Raw genomic sequence first — 27,260 nt, 5'->3', positions numbered from 1 at the left:
TATGTGATCAAGTTATTTAGGATAGACCGGAAGTGGTATTCGGTGAGGTCACTAAATCAAGTGTTTGGAACAGAAACAAACTGACATCACTTCCGTTTTATGATGAATCAGTGACGTGTATACCTTATATCGTATATATGTATGTCTTTGGATGGAGTATTTAACACAACGCGGTACAAAGAGGCTAGTTTAACAACCAATGAGTTTCCTCTTATGACCCTTAGATAAGAAATGTAATATGAACGGGGTAGTACAGATTTTCTTCGTCAAGGAAGTTTAGGTTTATGGGGATATCTGATAAGCAACTGCTTAAAAAGTTAATTTAATTAACATTAATACATATATTTTAATGATATTTTAATTAAATGGAATCTAAACAAATGTACGACTTGCAAAGGCGAAATATAAAACGTGAATTTTGAAATAGATTTGAATTATAAATTTTGGAAAATAATTGATTTGATTCGAGATTAATATCACAAAAACCTCAGTGGATGATAGCACATTTGAATGTGAATTTTAGGCATGTACAACTCTATCTGAGTAAGGCGATTTTCAAATCTTAAATATATATTAGATTTACCGGAGGTATAACACAATTAAACATAATATCTTAGAATTTCGAGTTGTTATAAAGCTCCTACCTATGGTTGGTTGTGCTTTATATGCTAAAACGGATATCTGAATATGACATTTTGTGGAAAATTTGCTCGTATGTTACTTTCAAACATAACTCTAGAAGTCCCGAGGGTAAAAATCCACAAACTTGCAAACCTAGTCGCTATATATTACAGATATTATAGATTTGAAATCCTGCAAGAGTCATTCACTCTGATGAAATGGCCTATTGCGGCGAGAGACTGTTTCATGCAATATCTAAATTAGAGTGAACCTCTATTTTCTGACATCCAAGTGGCAATCATGATTTCCGACCCTGTCCTCTAGTATTGGTAAATATTTTCAGATCACCTCTACAGGAAAATATAGTTGTAATTAATTATGACATTCCCCCTGTTGTTTTGGAAACCACCACTGTCAATGAGGTGTCTCTGAAATCAATAATAAAAAAAAAATCGCTCAGCGAAAATTAATTACCACGAAAAAGTTCCAATCACAGGTACAGACTACAGTAGGACTTTAATTCTGTTTAACGCTAAATTGAATCGCCCCGAAGATAAATCGGTTTACAGTAAATAAATGTTATAATTATCAATTTTCGTTTGAGGGTCATATGGAACATAAGCTAAAGTTCAATATGTAACCCAAAATTACTATTACTACAAAATAACTTATCACGAGATAGATATGTCGTTATTATGAGATTAATTTGTCATTATTACGAGATAGATATATCGTCATAACGAGATAAATATGTCGTCATAACGAGATAAACATGTCGTCATAACGAGATATACCTGTCGTTATTACGAGATAAATATTTCGTTATTACGAGATAAATATGTCGTTATTACGAGATAAAGATGTCGTTATAACGAGATAAATATGTCGTTATTATGAAATAAAGATGTCGTTATAACGAGATAAATATGTCGTTATTATGAAATAAAGATGTCGTCATAACGAGATAAATATGTCGTTATTACGAGATAAAGATGTCGTTATAACGAGATAAATATGTCGTTATTACGAGATAAAGATGTCGTTATAACAAGATAAATATGTCGTTATTATGAGATAAATATGTCGTCATAACGAGATAAATATGTCGTTATTACGAGATAAATATGTCGTCATTACGAGATAAATATGTCGTTATTACGAGATAAATATGTCGTTATTACGAGATAAATATGTCGTCATAACAAGATAAATATGTCGTTATTATGAGATAAATATGTCGTCATTACGAGATAAATATGTCGTTATTACGAGATAAATCTGTCGTTATTACGAGATAAATATGTCGTCATAACGAGATAAATATGTCGTTATTATGAGATAAATATGTCGTCATTACGAGATAAATATGTCGTTATTACGAGATAAATCTGTCGTTATTACGAGATAAATATGTCGTTATTACGAGACAAATAATATGTCGTTATTACGAGATAAATATGTCGTTATTACGAGATAAATATGTCGTCATAACGAGATAAATATGTCGTTATTATGAGATAAATATGTCGTCATTACGAGATAAATATGTCGTTATTACGAGATAAATATGTCGTTATTACGAGACAAATAATATGTCGTTATTACGAGATAAATATGTCGTTATTATGAGATAAATATGTCGTTATTACGAGATAAATATGTCGTTATTACGAGATAAATATGTCGTTATTACGAGATAAATATGTCGTCATAACGAGATAAATATGTCGTTATTACGAGATAAATATGTCGTCATTACGAGATAAATATGTCGTTATTACGAGATAAATATGTCGTTATTACGAGATAAATATGTCGTTATTACGAGATAAATATGTCGTTATTACGAGATAAATACGTCGTTATTACGAGATAAATATGTCGTTATTACGAGATAAATATTTCGTTATTACGAGATAAATATGTCGTTATTACGAGATAAATATGTAGTGATAACAAGATAAATTTGTCGCCATTACGAGATAAATAAGCAATTATAACGGTGTGGCATAAACTGCTTTCCGTACTCTGCCACACCTGTATTGCAGCAAGATGATTATACTTGCAATCGTCTGAGTCATTCATTGTACGGTACATGCATGAGTCCGGAAGCAGGGAATTTTATAACATTATTTGAAACTCTGCTTTGTGTACATAACATACAGAATAAACACCTTAGAAGATTTGTTGAAGCTTGAGACTGAACCGTTTTAAGAGATTGATTTGTTTGTTCGGCTGGTGATAATGCACTTTTATCGATTATCCCGACTGTAACGGTTAAACGAACATTTACTCAGACACAAATGTCAATACTCAATTTAATATATGTGGTATCTTATACCAGGTATAACATGTATCATGTCAGTAGATCTCACACAGATTTATTCATTTAGCAATTTCATGATGATATCTTATGTACAAGATATATCATTGAATCGATATGTTACTAATTAGCCAATACAAGACTAATTCACCTTCTGATCAAAAAACAGAAAAAAGAAAAATCGAAATAAAACAATATATTTATGCATTGAACTATTTTAGTATGGTATTTATGATCTATTTGCGAGCAAACAAATCATAATGTGCTAACGTACATTATGTTGTTTGCTTGCATAACTCTGGCATTCAAATAGATAATAAATATCATACAAAAACAGTTCAACGCTTATATTTACATTCCTTTTACTTTTTTATTTATTTTTTAAATGCTATAATTCATATTTAAAATTCATAATTCCCGCCCTTACCGACAGTCAGCAGATTTTTTGTCAGTCGTTGGAACAGCCGGAACATGGTCGCATGCTTTTTGGCAAACAAAATAGTTCATGGAAAATTTTTTAAAAACAAATCAATTTTGTTAATCATTTTATTATCAACGTAATGCGCAGATGGCATATTTTTATAACAAATAACGTAGACGAAATAATTAGTCGTTAAACTTAATTATCCTGGATATTGTAGTACCGATTTGTGTTGTACATGTATTAATACGCTGATAAATGTAGCGCGTGATGGATGGCGTTTAAACGTACATCAATGTCAGAGCTCTCAAACAGACTATATAGTAACAATGCCAGACAAATGTAAATATATGTATTTAAGTCCGCGATATTATATATTTTATAAGAGTATAATAACTATTTTTTTTATCAAGAACTGTCCTCGTGATTTTCAGTAAAAGTTCATTGGTTGACCAAGGATTGTTGCTGAAGTAAATTACCGGCTGCCATGGTTCAAATTTCATTTAAGGTGAAGTCACCTTAAGTTGAAACCCAGATATTGCCTTGACAGTGCTCACTCGATCAGCAGATTCTTTAATTGAGGTATACGTTTTCTGTTATTTAAAAAAAAACCCCGGAAACTGGAGTTAGTCAAGGCTCTCTCATTTTAGTCCTATTGTTTTTGTGAAAATGATAATTGAAATGTTTGAAGTTGATAACCATATCTTTGGAAAAATGAATTGACTATAACCAAATCAGACCTTGAACTGCATATTGTCATTATGAAACTACATACCAATCACCACATGAAATTATGACGGAATGACGCCAAAGGGAAACACTATCTGTGATTTCCTTTATCGGGTTCGTACCAGTTGTACCGGTACAAATCTGCTGTACTCATAATGGAACTGGACTGGTTCTTGTGGATCGTTTATGCAAGCGAACCACTTGGATCCAAGAAGGCGGACTGTTATTCTTCAATTGTCACGCAAATGTGTTTTTTGTTAAAAACGAGATGAGAACTCATTATTTGCGATGAAATTTTCTATGTCATTGTTTGACAGAACTATTCAGGTATTGGTTTTACTTTATAAAACAGGAAAACAATTTGTTTTTATGTTTGAAGCGAGCAACGGCCGCCATCTTGGGAGCTCACTTGAGATGGAGCTGCGTTCCATTATACAATATCGTGCTTATTTGGTACAACAGGTACGAACCCGATAAAGGAACACACAGACTATACCCAGTCTAAAACGAGGATTATTGAACATAATGGTTTTTATCTAGATACAACATTCAGATAAAAAACAGGAAACTGACTACAAAACACAGTCCTCTCGTGCAAAAGGAAGAGATCATTTCAAACACAATTTAGTCATACACAAGCTTAACTGTTACCTACTTAACAACAGCAAACGTTGACGTCAGGACAAACTAGTCAATCATACACAAGCCTAACTGCTACCTACTTAACAAACAATAACGTTGACGTCAGAACAAACTAGTCAATCATACACAAGCTCAACTGCCACCTACTTAACAAGCAGTAACGTTAACCCCAGAACAAACTAGTCAATCATACACAAGCTTAACTGCCACCTACTTAACAAACAGTAACGTTGACCCCAGAACAATCTAGTCAATCATACACACGCTTAACTGCCAACTACTTAACAAACAGTAACGTTAACCCCAGAACAAACTAGTCAATCATACACAAGCTTAACTGCCACCTACTTAACAAACAGTAACGTTAACCCCAGAACAATCTAGTCAATCATACACAAGCTTAACTGCCACCTACTTAACAAACAGTAACGTTGACCCCAGAATAAACTAGTCAATCATACACAAGCTCAACTGCCACCTACTTAACAAACAGTAACGTTAACCCCAGAACAAACTAGTCAATCATACACAAGCTTAACTACTTCCTACTTAACAACCAGCAATGTTAACGCCAGGACAAATAGCAAGTCATACACAAGCTTAACAGTTACCTACTTAACTGCATCTGACGTACCCAAAGCATTAATCTCCTCTAACAGTATCAAATGCACAAAGTTTTACGTAAATCTGCTTTCTGGGAGCAAGAATTGGTTTTGTATTGTTTTAACGTTCTATCAACAACTATGCAACATTTATGCATGCGTTTGGTGAGTGTGTGTATTTTGGAGGTTGCGATATGCTTGTGTTCGTCTCCTTGTAATATAGACCAAACAAACAATTGTTTTTCCCCCTGGAATTCAGTATTAATGTTTTAGAGTAAATCATTGAAATTTTGAATTCCAGGGTAGCCATTTTGATATTGGGTGAATGGGGAAAAATCTGAAACTTTCACCTATTGATTATTATGATCTGAAATTTGGAACAGCAGGACACATCAACCCTTCACATTATACTGGCAAACGGGGAACCGGTTGTCTCACTCCATATTAATGAGCGCTAATCAGGAATAGCAAAATCCATTTAAAGATTCTGGCATGTCTCGGTCAGGGAATAGAACCGAAAGCCTTCCTCACTGGAGAGGACGCTCAGCTTCAGGCCAAAAAGTGAGGCAGTGCTTCTTACACAGCCAACAAAGGAACACACGAAAGATGCGACAAGTTGATACACGGTATGATCAGTGCCATCGATGATGTAGTATAATCAATTTGTACCTACTAGAAACTCTCCAAAGAAATCGAGAAACAGGCGAACAAGGTCTATTAATAAAAGTTCACTAGTAGAAGAAATGGTCAAAAAGGTAATGGAATATGTGTTGTATGCAACAAAGCGATAGAGGCCATCAGCGAGATCTGTGAGCAACGTTAGCATACAATTCACAGCAGTAGTGTAGTTATTGGTCACGATGTCAACAACCTCTGTTTAAAAGGTAAGAAGAATATGGAACATGACTCCACGGAAGACAGAATATACATACATATGTATATGTAGGATCTTACTAATCAGGTAAATCCGACTAAATCAATGCAAGCTCCAGTCCAGCGCCATCTGGGGAAAAAGAAACGACGAGAATTGAAGTTAAAGAAATCGGAAAATGTTTATCGACCAAAGAGGGAAGACTATTAGAAGTTCAGAATGAGAAACACGAAATTATATCTTCCTTTATTAGGTGAACACTAACGCAGATGAAACAGAATTGACAAACAGGATACTTCAACGCAATACAGCATAATGATATTTGCTCCGGAGCCAAGGTGCATCTTGGATCCATACCGGATACAAATGGGTTACCATATATCAGAGTCTGCTATTAAAGAATTGTAACAGATAGAAACTTTCACAAAAGCGCTAACCTGTCAAACATTTATGAAAATCAGGGACTATGCATTATTTAATGGAAGAAGTTATTTTCAGTCACGACTTGAGGAACAGCCTAGGTTGGGCCAAGATACTGCAGTCCATACAACAACAAACATGCGCGATCATGACACTGAGAACGGTAAACCCCCGAAAAATAATAAGGAACAGCAACATGAAACCATCCCCTATATATGTGGCGGGACTGGGCTTGGTCAATCTAGAGCATCCGGCTAGTATTCGGAGGGTTCCGTGTTTGAACCCTGGCTTGGCCGCTACATTTTCTCCTCTCCTGTTACAGAATTGGCGCCCAGCTAAAATACCCACGGTGGTGGTATAAGGGTCTCGTGTGTCTTCGAGGGTGAAGACTTGGAAAAAAGGAGGGAGGTGTGTGGCGGGACTGGACTGGGTCGACCATCTGTGACCAGGTAGCTCAATTGGTAGAGCATCTGTCTAGTGTTCGGAGGGCCCGGGTTCTGGCCGCTACATTGTCTCTTCTCATATAGGCATATTTACATATTACATATCTGAAGTGAGGTCTCAAATAAGATATGTAATATATTGGCCAACATAATTATTATGAAATGCTATTTTTCACAAATTCTGATTGGCTGCGTTAAGGTCACATGACATGGCTCCCCGTTAAAATCAATATCGATCTCTCATGCTTAAAAAGCTAATTGACTGACTGTTTCAAAAACAGTTTACAGGATGTGAATAATCCCCTTGGAATTCTCTGATAATGTCTTATGTCTTGCGCATAATTACAAGGGAGACAACTTCAGACAAGCAATGTCTATGAAACTTTTGGAACGATTATATTAGCTATGACTTTGTCCATTATATGTACTTTTGATGAATAGGTATACTGTTTGGAATGAGTTGTATTTAAAAGGTAGAATTTTTCATTTTTAATCTCTTTTGGTGAATATTCTTTTTAACGTCGTTGTCACTTTCAGTGAACATTTGCTTGCATTCACTAATATGTTAAGACACTACACACTGTATAAAAATTTATATATAATGTATATATTTAATTTTTTTTTTGTAGTCTTTATTTTTATACAAATATATTAAGAACCTTGTAAACAGAAAGCGCACTTCAAAAACTATTTCAGATAAAAATATCTACAGAACTATAGCTTCCTTATTACATGGAATCTTTGCCTGACATACCACTATGTTATAATACTAGACCAGATAAGAATTCTAAATCCCCTTCCTGTTTCTTTAATTTGAAACGGTAGCAGCATGACTTATTCTGTCGCGTAAAGACAAACAAAAACCAGGTTACTTTAGCCGGTAGATTTATATATATATATATTTTTTTTATTGTTAAACGCCCTACCAACAGCTAAGTTCATTTAGGACGGCAGAAGATGTTACCAGTCAATAATACTATCATTTTTGTTTTAAAATTATTTTTTTATTATTTAGATATTTATTCAATGTACTTTAAAACCAACTAATTTTAGTCAGTAATATGGGAAATGCCACCCGGAATCGTAATAATATAAACGTATTTATATAGAAATTCGTTTATATTATTTATATACTGGTATTTATTCAATGTACGTTAAAACAACCTAATTTACGTCAGTAATATGGGATTTGTCACCCGAAATTGTCACTGCTACCCGCTGTTTGGGCCGGGAGTTCCTGGACGAAATGAACCTACCGCGTAGAAAAACAAAATCATTCATTACATAGCACGCGCTGCCATTACATCGATTCAGCTCGCGATGCTTTTTTGTTGAACCTTTTAGTTATACTCTCTATTTACTTTTACCATCTGTACACCACTTAAGATGATTTCTAATTAATTACAATAGGCCCTCGGGGAATTAATTATCGGCCGAGGAGGATCGTTTTTACAACATTACGATATTTATTGTTGTTAATACCCACTATATTTGTGTAACTGTTCCATGTTCTATGTCTATATGTGATTGTATGTAATTTACCTGTGTCTTGATAAAGGGGCAGATTGCCTCGAAAATTCGACAATTTACTTATCTGTACTGTCGTTATTACTACTTGACAAATTATCTATTTCTAGTAATACGCATCCAGTGAACACCTGTTTGTTAGGAACCAGGACCTACATGTATCTTAGACCATATCGTCGTTATTACATACTAGACTTTATATATATATATATTATAGTAAAAATTCAATATAAATATTACATTACAAAAAAGTCATTTTTATTGCATAAATACATAACACCACATAAACAAACATACGCCACTTTTATACGATATGTTTTACAATCCTCCTCCTCCTCCTCCTCCTCCTCCTCCTCCTCCTGAACGACATCATCATCATCATCATCATCATCATCCATCAACAAATATTACATTTTATTATATTACATGAATACAAATCAGTCAAAAAGGTTATTTATGTTGTATTTCATAACGGTATCAATTAAAATAACTTTAACTTTATAACCGTCAAGGATGTTGAAAAAAACCCACTCAATTTAAGTATGTCCTGAAGGCGTTCATGAAGGGCTTTCAACTGGGAATTTATATACATGTGTAAATAATACTTACCTGATGTTGTTTCGCTGAAATATACGCGTTCATTATATATAATGTATACGAAAATAAATCTTTAAATTGATGATTGCTTTTTTTTCTATCTACTTTAGTATTTATTTTTTGTATAATCATTTACAGTACACATAAATTAAAGAAGCGTAAACTGATGTTAAACATGATTGATGACCTACTTACATGTATATCTCTGTTTTATCCCCCGTTTTTGTTTTGTTTCAGCGATCGGCATTGGTGGGATGTGTATTGCCAATTTGAACAATGTTGCCACATACCAAGAAGGCTCTGAAGTGGTCTTGCAATGTAGTATTACCAGATGCGTAAATTATACCGGTCCAATTCCACATCCGGTCACGTGGACCAAGGGCGGTTCAAAAATAACCAAAGGAGTGACGTCAGAAGCGATCAAAAACATTGATACCCGGAGCAGCCTCACTATTACTTTTGATAAATCGGATAATAACCTCGATATAATGTGCAGCTCGCCTGCCGCCAGATCAGTCTCTAAAAGGTTAAATGTAACATGTAAGTATTGCTTCTGAATGGTTTTCTCTGAAGTGCTTAACAGACATTAAAACACAACAGAAAATATAACTAAAATCGAAAAAAAAACCAAAAAAACGGTGACCATTGGAATAGGACCAGGAAAATAAGACAAAGTGCTCCGATAAAGTAGGCCTTTTTCTGCATAACATCTTGGGTACTTTTTCTTCCTGGTCATTTTTTTCACGTTACACCGGCCATGCCACTATAGGTCAAGTTCGGGTGGAGTCACACATGCTACAAACTCCAAATGCTAACTAGAGTGGATACTAAGGAACCACTTAGCACATCGACATGCATCGAACACTGCTGACTTCATATCGCAAAAAGAAGCAGAATATGTTTAAATGAGATCAGGTGATGTCGTTTATGAAATTGTCCATGGTCATCGCCAACCTTCACTTTTCTAAACATTATATTGCTAGTTTTCTGTCAGTAGTTGATGTCCCTCACATCTACTAGCCTATTAGCACCAATACGAGTTTACTATATTTGATTTTTCTCATTATTGAAGTCCCGTCTTTTGTTGTTTTAATAGGGAAAATATTTTCAAAAAGATGTTTCTTTATGAAACGTTTATATTTGCCTTTTGTTCCTATTTGACAACATTTTATCTACACATTCCAATAGAACACTGGATTCTTATTTTTACTTCCGGTCTTATCTCATGTGGTGGTAAAGTTCCCGAAGACTGATTTTTCAGACAAGCCAGTGGTCACAATAACAACAACGACGAACCCCATCTCAGTTCAGGAAAATTCCCAAGTTAGCTTGACCTGTACAGCTACACAGAGTAACCCTCCACCGACATCCTATCAATGGACGTTTAAGGGAACTGTCAAGTCTTCGAAACTCCCAGCTGAGGTTTAGTTCAGTTACGAGAGCAGACGATGGTGAATACATATGCAGTGTTACCAACACTGTCGGGACCTCTACTAAGAGCACAGTGATCGACGTGACATGTAAGTACATTTTTCGGCAAAGCCGTATAATATTCTTTTGGCCCCGGATATGCTGCGAAAGGTGGCGTTACTGGTCAAGATGAAGTATGTGATTGGTTAATGTAGCGGTAAATGCAAAATGCAGACATGCAGTTAAAAACGAAGCAAAGTTAAGATTGAATGCAAGCTGAATAAGGGGATGTATCTTTTCAAATGACACATTAATAAAATTATATTCCAGATTCAAATGCAGTCTTAACACCAAAAATGATTCAAACTGATCTAATTTTGTTATCCGTGATGAAACGTATTAGTTCGTTGATTTATTTCACCAGTAGTTTTACATCATAAGCGCCAGCATTTAAACTATGCCGTTTATCTTTTTTTAAAGATATTTCTTGTTTATTTGTTTATTTTATAAATTATATTTTGTAGAAATGATATACATTGGGAAGTCACATTCGTGTTGACTACTTAAAGCGACTATGACTATAAAATCACTATTAGAAAATATTACTTTTGTTATAAATAACGAAGTGTTTTCCTTAAATTACGAAAATAAAAGTGTCCGCAACCATAAATACCTAAATCAGTGCAAAACAAGACCATGAAAAATTGGTAGGTCCAACAAGAATGTATATGTTACCGCTCGTAAGCATTTCTCCGGCTCTCTCCGTGTAAACATCAGTTGAGGTTAACAGTGTTTTGGAATCTTAAACGTATTTTTCAGAACGTATTTTTACTGCGAATGGAATATAGTTACAGTCGCTTTAATGAGTCTGAAATCTACAGTTATAGTCGGTTTATTGAGTATGAAATCTATAGTTAAAGTCACTTTAATGAGTATGAAATCTACAGTTATAGTTGTTTCAATGAGTATGAAATCTACAGTTATGGTCGCTTTTAATGAGTATGAAATCTACAGTTATAGTCGCTTTAATGAGTTTGAAATCTATAGATATAGTCACTTTAATGAGTATGAAATCTACAGTTATAGTCGCTTTGTTGAGTATGAAATCTACAGTTATAGTCGCTTTGTTGAGTATGAAATCTACAGTTAAAGCCGCTTTAATGAGTATGAAATCTACAGTTATGGTCGTTTTAATGAGTATGAAATCTACAGTTAAAGTCGCTTTAATGAGTATGAAATCTAAAGTTATGGTCGCTTTAATGAGTATGAAATCTACAGTTATAGTCACTTTAATGAGTATGAAATCTACAGTTATAGTCGCTTTGTTGAGTATGAAATCTACAGTTATAGTCGCTTTGTTGAGTATGAAATCTACAAATATAGCCGCTTTAATTAGTTTGAAATCTACAGTTATGGTCGTTTTAATGAGTATGATATCTATAGATAGAGTAGCTTTAATGAGTATGAAATCTAAAGTTATGGTCACTTTAATGAGTATGAAATCTACAATTATAGTCGCTTTAATGAGTATGAAATCTACAGTTATAGTCGCTTTGTTGAGTATGAAATCTACAAATATAGCTGCTTTAATGAGTATGTAATCTACAGTTGTAGTCGCTTTAATGAGTATGGAATTAAGTTATGGTCGCTTTAATGAGTATTAAATCAACAGTTAATGTCACTTTAATGAGTATAAAAATCTACAGTTATAGTCGTTTTATTGAGTATGAAATCTACAGTTATAGTCGCTTTATTGAGTATGGAATATATTGATAGACGCTTTAATGAATATGAAGTGTACAGAAAAAGTCGCTTTAATGATTATGGAATCGTTCCAGTATTGAAACGTGATTAATCTAAATCTTTCAAAAGAAAGAGTGCAATTTCAGAAATGTGGGTGAGTATTTTAAAAAAAGAAAAAGATTTGAAAATATATCGAAACATCTCTAAGATAGTATATTAACTGATGTTAATACAGATGCACCGAGTTCTGTGTCACTGTCTCCAAACGAAACGGTCTATGAGCTGACAGAAGGGATTGACGAGATGCCACAAGTGAATTGTACTGCCGACTGTAACCCGTCGTGTACCTACAACTGGGGCCGTACTCGTCTGAATGTACTAGATTTGGGCCTGATCAGGCGGGCAGATGCAGGAACTCACACATGCTTAGCTAGGAATGGACTAGGAAGAGCCTCAGCGTCCATTGAAGTGAAAGTCAACTGTAAGTACAGCATTTGTCGACGTAGCTATATATATCAAGCGTTTCGTTTATATAAATGTTCAGATAGTAATTCTCTTTATTATACCTTATGTAAGATTCTCGCCTTATTATTGGTCAATTCCTAATCACATGACCTGAAACAATATGCAGTGTCAGAAACAGCGGTCAACATTGCCGTGGGATATTGCAATGTTCCCCGCTCCGCCCAAAAACGCACGATTGTTTCTTACGGAAAATCCCGAACATTGGGAAGGGAGACAATTCTTACAAACGCAACAGTGACACAGACAACTTGTAAACATGGAGCAGACGTCCAAGAGGTTTGCCTCAATATTTGAGGAGGATATCGATAAATTGATATCTATTCGGTATAATAAAATAAATAGTGCCCTTGTCTGAGGGGAATATGGAGGATTGTTTCCCCTCGGGTAGCCGTAACAAAATATAAGCTGTGTTGATTTTAAATGAGAACATCGTAGTGAATACTTATGTTTATCACAATATCGCCAATAAAGTAAAGGATCTTGATGGCTTAACTCCCTTACCGTCCCCACGTCCCCTACCGTCCCCACGTCCCCTACCGTCCCCACCGTCCCTACCCGTCCCCACCGTCCCTACCCGTCCCCACCGTCCCTACCCGTCCCTACCCGTCCCCACCGTCCCTACCGTGCCCCAACGTCCCCCAACGTCCCATCCCCCTCGAGGGATACTTATTTCTTTGTTATCAATCATTCATAGTTATTGTCCAGTACAGGAACAGAAAAAGATCTTCTACACTGGACTCTATTAGTATTCTACAATTTGTGTTCAAGGTATATTTCTAGTTATGATTGCCTAATAACTGCATAGAATATCCTTATTTTTCCATATTTCATCTTATCTAGTTTTGAATGTGTATATATTCTTAGCAGTTACAACGAATTCCGGAAGATTGTTCCATATTTTTATCGTTCTAATGGCGACGGTTTTACTTCTTAGAGTTGTCCTAGACTGTTGCGAGTAGATCTGCCTTTTCTATGTCCGTAGTGACTTTTCTTGATATATTTTCGTTTGGATTTTCATATAAGTCACTGATTTCGGCATTTTGTTTTTTTTTGTTTTTGTTTTTTCTGCTAATGTCTTTTTCTTAATCTTTGCGTAACTTCCGCGTCTGTGTTGTCTTCTATACAAAATTCTTGTGGTCTCAAAGTAAGTGACCTTTTTTTCGTGTTATCAGTTATTTTAGTCATCTCCGATTTCATCTCGTTTATTTTTAAAGATGGTTCCGAAAGTTTATTTTTAAGTTTATCTGTTGATCTGCCTTTGTGTAGAAGCATTTCAAAGTTTTGAATGTTATATTTGTCTCTTCATCTGATGACATTTTCTTCCCTTTTCTTCGATCCTTATTCCTATAACCTTTCTGGTTCACGGTGGGCCCCTGACATTGTCAGTACATCCCCCCGATTGATTTTTGTCTTTCTTTTGTTTGGTTTCTTGCCGGACCTTTTTCTCTTATTCTCTTTCCTCCTTTGTTATATCGTTTCTGATTTTGACATCTTTAAGGTCATCATCTCCATGCATCTTTTGATGTTCATGAATAACGACATCTTTGTGTCCACGCTGTTGAATACCACCAACAAGGACCTGATCGTCTTTTGTCCCTGAGCGGTTTCCTCCATTGATATATCTTCTTTGTATCTCCTGAGTGTCGTGGATTTTGAGATGTCCTTTTCTTCGCTCCTAACGTTGCATTTGCCCAGAATATTGATCAAATAACGTAAGTGATTCTGGTTCCTTCTGTGGTCGAATTACTCTCCTTAATCCTATATATCACGGTGTCCCGTTCCCGTGATATTCTTTCATTAATTTCTGACAATGTCTATGAGGTTGGGCGGTGGCGATGAGACCGCTTGTAGAACCTTTTTTTTGTTTGCTCCTTCTTCATCTGGCTCCCGTGCGTTTTTACTTCAGTGATTATTTTGCGGACCATATCTTCAGTGTATTTTGACGTGAGGGATTTTTCCAGTCCGGATATCCTGTCCTCACACTCCTTCATAATGACCCGACATCTTTCTTTAATTTTCATATCAGTAACTACACTTTTCTGTACAGCCTCTTTACATTTTCTACAGAACCATATAAAATCCGATTTCTGCAAAACTCTGTATTCCTTCTCCGTTTTGACGAGACATTTAATGCATGAAAGTGAGCGACATTCTAACTTTTGTTGTTACAATCCTTGCATTTGCACTCGGCCTTTTCGTGGATCGTTGCTAGGGCCGCCGCCATTGTTAATGGTCTTGCTGTGGAACGATATTTCTATATCGCCTCTCCTGCCTTTTCCATGCTTTGTTGTGGTGATTACGACCTATATCCAAATTCAGAATATTGTTATTAATCCTTTTTACCAAGTTGCTCCTCCCAGAATATTCGGTTGTTTCCGGCAACCGGAACCAGAAGTCATGATGTAATTGCAGCTCATTGTTAACGAGCCATTATAGGTAGTTGTTAAACATGGCAATGAACTGTCTGGTATCCAAACGCTGTACAATTTAGCAATGCCACACTACGCTATGCCTTATTACGCTATGATACACTACGCTATGCTACACTACGCTATGCCACATTACGCTATGCCACATACCGCTATGCCACATTACGTTATGCCACTCTACGATATGCTGCATTACGCAATGCCACAATACGCTATGCCACATAACGATATGCTAACCTACACTATGCCACACCTCGCTATGCCACACTACATTATGCCACACTACGCTAGGTCACACTATGTAATGCCGCATTACACTATGCTAAACTACACTATGCCACACTACGCTATGCCACAATACGCTATGCCACAATACGCTGATACACTACGCTATGCCACATTGCGCTTTGCCACACTACGCTATGCCACATTACGCTTTGCCACACTACGCTATGCCACATCACGCTTTGCCACACTACGCTATGCCAAATTACGCTTTGCCACACTACGCTTTGCCACACTACGCTTTGCCACACTACATTATGCCACACTACATTATGCCACACTATGCCGTGCCACATTACGATATGCCACACTTCGCTAGGTCACACTATGTAATGCCGCATTACACTATGCTAAACTACACTATGCCACACTACATGTACGCGTTGCCACTCTGTGCTATGCATCACTATGCTCCGCTATATAAAAATCAGAATAAAGCGATATTAATATGCTTTTCGCTCATAAAATATTTATTTTATAAGATTTGATACTAGCTGTTTCCGAACCAACCTAATACAACACATATCATACGTAAATTAGTACTGGTTTACTTCTAACAAGGATCCGCCTATTGCTATGTTCTGTCTCACTGATTGGTAAATAGTGTTCTGTAGGCGTATCGAAAACGTATTATTTTCCTTTAAATCTTTTAGTCTCTAGCGTAATGGAAAGGTCCTGTAAAGGCGAATTAATTAGTAATAGTATCTAGGATTCGACATATAATTTATCCGTAATCAGCTTTTGTACAGCGCCTTGTTGTCACGCGACAAATCCGCTTTTATAATAAGATGTAAATTCAGGTCATTTGTAACACTATTGGAACGCTATTGTGCTTTGGATGTGTAAATCGGAATTATTGTATCTAATTCCGAAAATTTGTCTATGGAAAACCATCACCGATTTAACACCTTAAATATGACTTCTGTAATAGATAGAGTAAATGACTTTATGTACTAGATGTATTGAATTGAATCTTTGATGTCTCTAGATCCTCCCGACATAGCATTTGTTGGAAAACAGGTGAGGATGGAGGGGGAAAGACTCCAGTTATACTGCCGTGTGAGGGGAGTCCCAGCTAATTATACCTTTTATGAATGGTACCAAGTGTCTCCATTGGACAATAAAAGGGTCCAATCCGGAAACATGTCCAAGGAGGGAAGGGCACAACTACCTTCCCTCTCATATATACACAATGGAATCTACTACTGCTCAGTATCCAATGGTGTACCGACGCCAGGGGGCCAGACGAATATCACGGGGACAATCTTGAATCTAAGAGTAAATGGTAGGTATACATACAATCAAATACCACTCATTAAAGGAAAACTGTTCCTAGTTAAAATGTCATATTTTATGCTGAACTCTTTGTAATGTATGCAAATCATGGACACATTTCGAGAGGATTTTTCCGCCTTCGATGAAAAATACTTCCGCCTTCCGTTGTACTCGGTATAACACTAAATAAACAAAAATAATGGATGTATACTTGGCCAATATTTTACAGCTACAAAATTCATGTGACAACCACTATTTGTAATTTGTTAAAAGTAAGGTACATGTATTGTACTAGAGACAATGACCTTGACATTGAAGTAAGGTACATGTATTGTACTAGAGACAATGACCTTGACATTAAAGTAAGGTACATGTATTGTACTAGAGACAATGGCCTTGACATTAAAGTAAGGTACATGTATTGTACTAGAGACAATGACCTTGACATTGAAGTAAGGTACATGTATTGTACTAGAGACAATGACCTTTAAATTAAAGTAAGGTACATGTATTGTACTAGAGACAATGACCTTTAAATTAAAGTAAGGTACATGTATTGTACTAGAGACAATGACCTTTAAATTAAAGTAAGGTACATGTATTGTACTAGAGACAATGACCTTTAAATTAAAGTAAGGTACATGTATTGTACTAGAGACAATGACCTTGACATTGAAGTAAGGTACATGTATTGTACTAGAGACAATGACCTTGACATTGAAGTAAGGTACATGTATTGTACTAGAGACAATGACCTTTAAATTAAAGTAAGGTACATGTATTGTACTAGAGACAATGACCTTGACATTGAAGTAAGGTACATGTATTGTACTAGAGACAATGACCTTGACATTGAAGTAAGGTACATGTATTCAAGTATCTATGTGATAAATTGATCACATGATAACAGTTTTGTCGCTAAATCTAGACCACTTTAAATACAAATAGTGCAGCTGATGATAAGGTTTGTTACATTATAAACAACAACAGATATACATGTACATGTATATATACAAAGTACCTATTTCCCCTAAATGACTATAGACTCGATCGTCTGTAATCAGTATGTTAATCAAAGTTCAACACGACAGGTCATTCTGGCCGGATTACACAATATCTGCAGCAGCTATTTGTCACTTCCCTGGTTTAACAGGAATTGTTAAAATGTTTATCAGAATAGCCAACTAAAGTTTCCATTCAACGTGGTTAGATTTAAGTTTAAATATATGGTGCTCCTGTTGTCCATTATGTGTCAGATAAAACTGTTCCAAGTTTTACCTCTTTTCTATATTTTCCTTCCATTCTTCTCCTTCATATATAGATGTATATTTATCTATAAAACGTTTCCAATTTTGTTGGGATATAACCACTTCGTACAAATTGTTCTGTAAAACATGTTTGCCCATACTTAATGGCCGTGTTGAACAAGTCAAATGTTTTTTTATTAAACTGAATTATATATCAAAATTGTATATCAGATTTGTATATCAGAATTATATATCATAATTGTATATTAGAATTATATATCAGAATTATATATCAATATTATATATCAGAATTGTATATCCCATATAATATTGCTATTTGTGTTAAACAGTCTTTATCCTTGTTTAAGGTCCCTTCCATGATCTCCAGGCCATGTACACCAAGACGGGATACGCAGGCGCAGACATCAAGTTCCTCATAGACTTCTTCGAATTTTCAACAGGACAAATAACCAGGTCGTGGTACAATGCATCGTCAGGAGAGGCCGTCAGTCTCGAGCGCGGGAGCATCACATTAGAAAACATCGACTATCAGACGACGTTCTTCTCAACCAATGTCACCGTAAATGGATACCGTGTCATAACAACCATCACCAATTTGACTGTCTGGGATTATGGTATATATGTGCTGCATTTGGAGAGTTCTGAGCAGACAAGGGTCGTGCAACTCAGGGTTGACAGGGGTAAGGATGATACTTTCGTTCGCTCGGTGTCTTATTTTATGCTTCTGCAATAGAAAAGAGGCATGTGGGTGAACTCGTGAACTCTGGAGTTGGATTTTAGTCTCCTATGTCTGCCATCATCCCACATGTCACATCAACATTCCAATGAAGAGTGGCTGTCACAATACACTGCATTCATATGAATTGCATGCTCTTTCAAATTTAGGAAATAGACTATTTTACCAAAAGAGATTTTTGTAATGTACATATGTATTCCACTCTCAACTTTTGAAGTTTTACACCTTATTGATATAGTAAGAGAAGGGATTCATTTGTTTCTATGCAAACAAGATGCAGACGTTCCTGGTTACACGACATCATTATATCAAACAAAGGGTTTCTTATTGCATTTCTCCTTATAAGGACGTCGTCTAATCATAATGTAATTTACAGAAATTGCTACCAGCAATACTACGAATGGATGGTTGATCTCCACCATTATCCTGCTCTTAGTGCTTGCTGGGTGTGGCCTGGTGGTTGGTATCTGGATATACAGACGGGGAAATTGTAACAAAGGTAAGGTATAATGATACTCATGCCATATAAACTCAATGTAGATGTTTATATTATATTTACATTTGCTCCACATTTCCCCATTGACACAATGCTAAGAGGCAGTTGCCACCATACGCCTATAACACCCAGTGTCTAAGGCTATAATACCCAGTGGGTCATGTGACTTTAAAAGAGGCGGGATTTTTTTTGTGTTGGTTTAGTTTTTTTTCAAAATTGACGAAAATGGTAAGACAATGTAAATATAAGTATTGAACAGTGGTTTTAATGTTGTTATAGTCGATATGGAACCGGTTCCATGCTACATTTGCCCACCATACATCTTGCTGCCATATCGACTAAAACAACACTGTTCATTGTTTAAATACACAGGTATAGTCCGACCAGAACGACCTGTCGTGTTGAACTTTGATTAGTATATTGATTACAGACGAGTCTATAGTCATTTAGAGGAAATATGTACTTTGTACATATATATCTGTTCAATGTTTATAATGTAACAAACCTTATCATCAGCTGCATCATTTGTATTTATACTGGTCTAGAGTCAGCGACAAAACTGTTAACCTGTGAATAATTGAGTCAATTCAATAGTTATTTGAATATGTGTAAACCATGCATCAAAAATAAATGATACAATCCCTGTGTTGTCAATATAGAATTGTAACAAAAACGAATGGTCCAAACAGCACCCTGCTGTAGTATTCCTAATCAATATATTTTGTTATCACACCCGTGAACAAATGGAACTACCCACTTTAAATATTCCATGAAAAGGTCAACGCGACAGGTCATTCTGGTTTGACTCTATTTTGTAAACGGTGCGCGTGCATGTAATGCATATTACCTTTACCTTTAAAGCTGTTTATCTTTACATCTTTCATCCTTTTAACCAGGGGCCTTTACAAGATGTCTGGCAATAGAGAAAGACAGAACAAGGTAATGTGTTTAAAACATTTTTTTCCGGATATGTGTGTTTAAATGGGTCTTGTTATCAGTACAGTATTGGTATAGCAAGTTATCTATATAAGAGGGTTTCTATCTTCGATGTAAGAGGCTTTGCGAACGAGGTATGTTGAAATGAATATGGTTACTAAGGAAATCCCCTGACTCGCAGAACCCTAGTAACATCTGCAGTAGAATGTCTGTTGTTAATTAGAAAATCCCCTGACTGGCGTGACCTCTGAAACATCTGTTGTAGAATGTCTGTTGTTAATTAGAAAATCCCCTGACCGGCGTGACCTCTGAAACATCTGTTGTAGAATGTCTGTTGTTAATTAGAAAATCCCCTGACTGGCGTGACCTCTGAAACATCTGTTGTAGAATGTCTGTTGTTAATAAGACAATCCCCTGACTGGCGTGACCTCTGAAACATCTGTTGTAGAATGTCTGTTGTTAATAAGACAATCCCCTGACTGGCGTGACCTCTGAAACATCTGTTGTAGAATGTCTGTTGTTAATTAGAAAATCCCCTGACTGGCGTGACCTCTGAAACATCTGTTGTAGAATGTCTGTTGTTAATAAGACAATCCCCTGATTGGCGTGACCCCTGAAACATCTGTTGTAGAATGTCTGTGGTTAATTAGAAAATCCCCTGACTGGCGTGACCCCTGAAACATCTGTTGTAGAATGTCTGTGGTTAATTAGAAAATCCCCTGACTGGCGTGACCCCTGAAACTCTGTTGTAGAATGTCAGTGGTTAATAATAAAAAGAATCCCCTGACTGGCGTGACCCCTGAAACAACTGCTGTAATGGACCTTGCCATTTGTTCTATATTAATAGATTAGTAAAGAAAGCCATCCTCTGCATACTTCCAATGCTTTTACATGTACAATAATATTTCCTAGTTAAACAATCGTAACTCTTGAGATATATTTTACAATCCAATTAATTTTGATGTTGCAGTGATGAAGAGGACAATGTGGATCAGAACAACAGCGGTAAGTCAACATTAACTTCCTACCAGCACCACCTTGTGACTCATTTGGGAACCCTAGCTTACGAGTCTTACGAATCGTCTTAGATATAAAGCGGAATTCATTGGAAAAAATTATCGTTATTTTATTAAAGAGAGTTCTTCTTACACAAGTCGGTAGGAGCGGCAAGTATTTCTTAAGGGTGATATACTACCTAGCCAAGTTGTTAGAAAGCGGCAAGTATTTCACCAGAGTGATACACTCCCTAGCCAAGTCGGTAGGTAGCGGCAAATATTTCACCAGGGTGATATGGTCCTTAGCCAAGTCGGTAGGAAGCGGCAAATATTTCATCAGTGTGCGCTTAAGGTACTGGAACACATGTCTAAGTTGGTCTTGTATGAATTATAACCTCAAGACAATGGTTAGTTTTGTATTGTTATGGCTTCAGACGCGTCTCAATGGCTGTTAATAAAATCATGATGTTTATGTTGTCAACGCATTGTTTCTCATTTTCAAAAATATATTCATATTGTCAAAATTAGAAAGAATTATTGAAACTAAGACACGGTTTCTGAAAATAGGCAGGTTTCCTCAAACAAGATTTTAATGTTAAATTTACCAGACGGGTTTGGGTTTCGTCCATTCCGTAACACTTTTCTCCTTGCACTTTTCAGGGGTTTCATGTATATATTTAATTTATATTTTGCACTTTTTCTGATAGACGACCAATTTTGAAATAGATGCAGCGGCAAAAAAAAAAAAAAAAAAACCCTACGAGGATTTGTGGTCTGTGACTCTAGACCATCTGAGCTACCCTTTAATCGATAACCATTTGATCAAGTCCTGCGACACTATCATTTATAATTGTTTTTCATTGACAAAAGTAAAGTGCTGCGACTTGAACAAAACATTCCCTGATAAAGAGCAAGGTACAAAGGGAAAATCGCGAAGGGGAGAGAACTGATCATTTTTTCACCTAACTAGTAATTTATTTATAGCAAGCTCTTCTGCACATACTTGTATTATTACCGATTATCACAGTTTCAAACTTGAGGTTAATTTCTTAAATACAAAAGAAACACTAATGCTAAACTAAATCGATAGTGAACAAAATGATAATATGCACAAAGTTCTTATTATTATAATAAAAATTATAAATAGGAGAATAAACCCATATGTTCCGAAAGAGTAAACGTCTTCCTTTTAAGTTCTATAATTTATTTAAGTGCTATGTAATTATAAGAGCACTACAAGTACGTTACAGTTGTATTACTGTATCATATTATATCAGTAGTATCAGGAACCTGACATAAATATCCAGACCTAAGTAACTATTGTAGATTCATCATGTTACCGTATAGACGGCTATTTTCGCGGGTCAAAATTTTCGCGATGTTCATTTAAAACAAAAGAATGATATTTTAACGAATCAAAAAGTTTGCGATCTGGTTATAAGAGCATATGTTATTTTCGAGAAAATCGCCCCGATATCGAATTCCTGAGTGTTTATCATATATCATATGATTGTTGATACAGTATCTCTATCACTATCGGCAAGAAAATTTACATTTTCGCGACCACGTCAATTGCCAGCGAAATAGCGAAAATAATATTCTCGCGAAAATAAGCGGGTATACTATATATGATGTATTTTTACTTTGGTAAAACCTGCTGAGGTATCATTCTCTGTAAGGACGGGTCGTGATTCTATTTTGTATAACCTACTGAGGCGCCATCCTGTGTAAGATTGGTCGTCACTCTATTTTGTATAACCTACTGAGATGTCATCCTCTGTAAGGACGGGTCTTTACTCTATTTTGTATAACCTACTGAGGCGCCATTCTCTGTAAGGACGGGTCGTGACTACATTTTGTATAACGTGCTGCGGCGCCATTCTCTGTAAGGACGGGTCGTGACTATATTTTATATAACCTACTGAGGCGCCAATCTCTTTAAGGACGAGCCGTGACTCTATTTTGTATAACCTACTGAGGCGCCAATCTCTTTAAGGACGAGCCGTGACTCTATTTTGTATAACCTGTTTAGGTTCCATTCTCTGTAAGGACGGGTCGTTACTCTATTTTGTATAACCTGTTTAGGTTCCATTCTCTGTAAGGACGAGCCGTGACTCTATTTTGTATAACCTGTTTAGGTTCCATTCTCTGTAAGGACGGGTCGTTACTCTATTTTTTATAACCTGTTTAGGTTCCATTCTCTGTAAGGACGGGTCATTGCTCTATTTTGTATAACCTGTTTAGGTTCCATTCTCTGTAAGGACGAGCCGTGCCTCTATTTTGTATAACCTGTTTAGGTTCCATTCTCTGTAAGGACGGGTCGTTACTCTATTTTGTATAATCTGTTTAGGTTCCATTCTCTGTAAGGACGGGTCGTTACTCTATTTTGTATAACCTACTGAGGCGCCATTCCCTTTAAGGACGGGTCGTGATTCTATTTTGTATAACCTGTTTAGGTTCCATTCTCTGTAAGGACGGGTCGTTACTCTATTTTGTATAACCTGTTTAGGTTCCATCCTCTGTAAAGACGGGTCGTTACTCTATTTTGTATAACCTGTTTAGGTTCCATCCTCTGTAAGGACGGGTCGTTACTCTATTTTGTATTGTGCGTTTGTTGTAGATAATCAGGCGGTCGATGCTTCGCAGTATGACCCAAGGTAGGCAACTCTTCCATTACTCTCACGCGATGGTTTGACATCTCGTCATAACACGTTGTCAGTGCTTAGTACCTAAAGGGGAACAACTCTTACAAGATGATTTGAAGCAACAATAAAAAGTTTACTTATTATTTGGTCTCATTTTTATTGTAAAATTTGCTGCTGAATGCTTAATATCATATATCAAACCATATGACGTCATATAAACTTGTGTGTAAAATACAAACATCATTTGGTTGCCAATAACATATCACTTTAAATTCCCGTTTCTTGTAGTGTCTACACTCCTCTTCAAATCCATCGACAACATTTGCCTGAAAGTCCTTATAGCAATCTCCAAAGTCAATCGGAGCATACTTACGAGTGCTTAAAGACTAAAAACAATAGCAGATCACCTGTAGCCGCTGGGGGTCAAAGTTCAAATGTCGATCAAGAATCACCCTCCGCCATGATGGAAGCCGCAAGCTTGTACCAGAACGTTAATATTAACACTAACAGTCACCACGGTAACAAAGAGACACGTTTGCCGCCAAAACCAAAGCCCAAGCAAACAAAAACCAGGAAAAAAGCAAAACTACCCAGAGACACTGAAGGTAAGTTAAGATTATTTATACTCTGTAAGTACCCGGATGAACTTAAATTGTTTGTTACGAAACGACAGATATTAAAAATATGTTTAAGAAGGTTATCAGCATATGATTTTTGTATTGAATTTGAACGTTTTGCAAAAATAGAGAGGGGTGAATATATATGTAAATTTTGTAATCCTAATCATAAGTAGCACGGAATTCATTTTGTCGTAGTGTGTCCAGATTTACAAGAAATTAGAACGAAGTGTATAAAAAAGTGTTATTGAAAAGAAAGAAGGAAGGAAAGAAGAAAGAAAGAAAGAAAGAAAGAAAGAAAAAACCCCCACATTTTAAAGTAGTCAAGCTTGTAGGTACGACAAATATAAAAGAGTGAAATATTTTGGGTAAGTTTGTTTATTATTAAGTATTTATACTATTATTTTAAATGTAACAATGCTGTCTATTCTCCATGAATAACAGTGTCCCGTGCACCACGTTCATTATATATTATCATGTATGTTTATGCAAATGAGCTCTGAAGCTTGATGTTATAAAAAACTGAAATAAGTATATACCCATATTTTTTTCAGCTCATTATAATGGGGCCTTTAAGGAACGTGAGGAGATGTGACGTGAAGACAGGATCGATGATATCACGAACGGAATGATATTATATCATGTTGAACAGTCTCACATCAAGGAAATGCATCTTCAATTCGTCCTAGACTCAGATGAAAAGCACATCACTCGTAGGACTAGCGTGTGCTATCTGTAAAATGGAGAACAGCCTCCTCGTCTGGCGGTGGGGATTGTTAAATAACTAACTACAAATGTTCTGACTGTTTTGTCTCAACGTTCATGTTAGCTGTAGTGTAACACAACGTTTGAGAACTGGAGGATATGTGACCAAGGTTCACTGATGGATGAATTTGACAGTATTTCCTTAGTCTATGGATGAATTATCCTGCTCATCCGCAATATCCCATTACCTCGATATTAATATTGGCTGTATATATGGCGGATAAATAACGTTAAGATCACATGATGTGACGCCATTTTTATCAATATCATGAAAATGCTTCGTTGTGCGCAGCGAAGATTTTGAGAACAACTGCGTTACACACGGGTGCCATTCTATTGATGTGCCTCCCAGATAGGATTGATATTGACAATAATTACAATTTAACAAGAGTTTAAATGTTAACAAAGCAAGTGACATAATGCTCTAACCAAGTATGCCAGTAGAGTAATGACATCTAACCTAGTCATCTTAGCCAACCTCTATGTTGTCACATGACTGTTGCCGAGGTTGCAATGATTTAAACATACTTCTTCTATGCGTTGTTTTCAATCAGATTATTACTTTCAGAGAATTGAGAGTAGATGTTTATAAGCAAATATAAATATATGTGGGTAGCTAAAATGAAAATTCTACGCTACTTAAGTATCGTAATGAGGTTTTACAAAATTAATATTTCACCCCTTTGGGAGTGAGACTAGGGGATCTCAACCCAAGGAAGAAATTCTTCAGTTGCCAAAACTTGAGGTTGGCGAGTGTTTAACAGTTAAGGAATCTGAGATCCCTTGTCTCACTTCCATGGGGGTGAATGATGATTTTTCTCCTACCCTGTTTACCTTCGTATTTATCTAATGTTGCCGTTACGTCAAAGCGACAATGTTGACCTGACGTGATTGAATTGCCGACGTGACGTCATTGTATTGTTGTCATGACGTCATTGTGTTGTTGCCACGGAGTAATACATTTGTGGAGCTCGTGATGCTTGTCACAACCCTAGGCTGAGATAAGAAAATCTTACACCGGCAAAATTGTTGATGTACTTGTCCATGATTTATTTACGCGACATTTAGCGGAAATGAACGTCATAGTTAACGTCATTTTCCTGACGCATCATTCAGCAGCGAAAAATTCCATTCCTATTGAAGAATTTTGAAAAAAAGAAAAGAATATGCAATTTCTACTTAATAATTTACGTAAAAAGTATGTTTTGTTTTTTTATGTGTTCGAGGTAAATTTATTTCCGGTTGAAATATTCTATAACATCTCTGCTTCTTATCGAATGAGATTTGGAAAAAAAATACCCAAACAAATCAATAATGTTTTGATGTAACTACGAGTATGTTAGAATGAATGCAAAGAAAGTGTTTTTAGCTCACCTGCCCGAAGGGTAAGTGAGCTTATGCCGTGGTGCGGCGTCCGTTTGTCCGTCCGTCCGTCGGTCCGTCCGTCCGGCCGGCGTCAACTTTTTCATTTAAACAACTACTTCTCAATAACCAAGAGGGCCAGGGACTTGATATTGGGCATGTAGCATGCTGGGGTGAAGGGCAACACAGTTTGTTCAAATAAATGACCTTGACCTTCATTCAAGGTCACATGGGTCAAATAGGCTATAATCTTCAAACAACTTCTTCTCAATAACCAAGAGGACCAGTGACTTGATATTGGGTCTGTATCATGCTGGGGTGAAGGGCTACCAAGTTTGTTCAAATACATGACCTTGACCTTCACTAAAGGTCACATTGGTCAAATAGGCTATAATCTTGAAACGACTTCTTCTCAATAACCAAGTGACCCCGGCACTTGATATAGGGCCTGTAGCATGCTGGGGTGAAGGGCTACAAAGTTTGTTGAAATAAATGACCTTGACCTTCACTAAAGGTCACATGGGTCAAATAGGCTATAATCTTCAAACGACTTCTTCTCAATAACCAAGAGGCCCAG

General features: G+C 36.2%; 1 protein-coding gene across 2 annotated transcripts in view; it reads left to right on the top strand.

Annotated features, from left to right (window-relative positions):
- The window catches only part of LOC117341188, a 28,789-nt gene extending 2,357 nt beyond the window's left edge, over nt 1–26,432 (top strand). The window contains exons 2-12 of one of the 2 annotated variants that reach the window (XM_033903043.1): nt 9,434–9,736; nt 10,458–10,716; nt 12,585–12,830; nt 16,577–16,873; nt 18,479–18,811; nt 19,244–19,366; nt 20,260–20,302; nt 21,270–21,304; nt 23,915–23,951; nt 24,228–24,544; nt 25,111–26,432. In XM_033903043.1, the coding sequence (XP_033758934.1) occupies nt 12,653–12,830; nt 16,577–16,873; nt 18,479–18,811; nt 19,244–19,366; nt 20,260–20,302; nt 21,270–21,304; nt 23,915–23,951; nt 24,228–24,544; nt 25,111–25,151 (1,404 nt within the window). In that variant the 5' untranslated portion in view covers nt 9,434–9,736; nt 10,458–10,716; nt 12,585–12,652 and the 3' untranslated portion in view covers nt 25,152–26,432. Of the gene's footprint in view, nt 1–9,433; nt 9,737–10,457; nt 10,717–12,584; nt 12,831–16,576; nt 16,874–18,478; nt 18,812–19,243; nt 19,367–20,259; nt 20,303–21,269; nt 21,305–23,914; nt 23,952–24,227; nt 25,028–25,110 lie in introns of those variants that run through there. The other variant, XM_033903042.1, reaches the window with a different exon arrangement.
- The last annotated feature ends 828 nt before the right edge of the window (nt 26,433–27,260 follow it).

The sequence above is a fragment of the Pecten maximus genome, chromosome 13 (genome assembly GCF_902652985.1).
Source record: "Pecten maximus chromosome 13, xPecMax1.1, whole genome shotgun sequence".
Taxonomy (NCBI): domain Eukaryota; kingdom Metazoa; phylum Mollusca; class Bivalvia; order Pectinida; family Pectinidae; genus Pecten; species Pecten maximus.
This window is presented reverse-complemented; position numbering and strand designations above follow the sequence as displayed.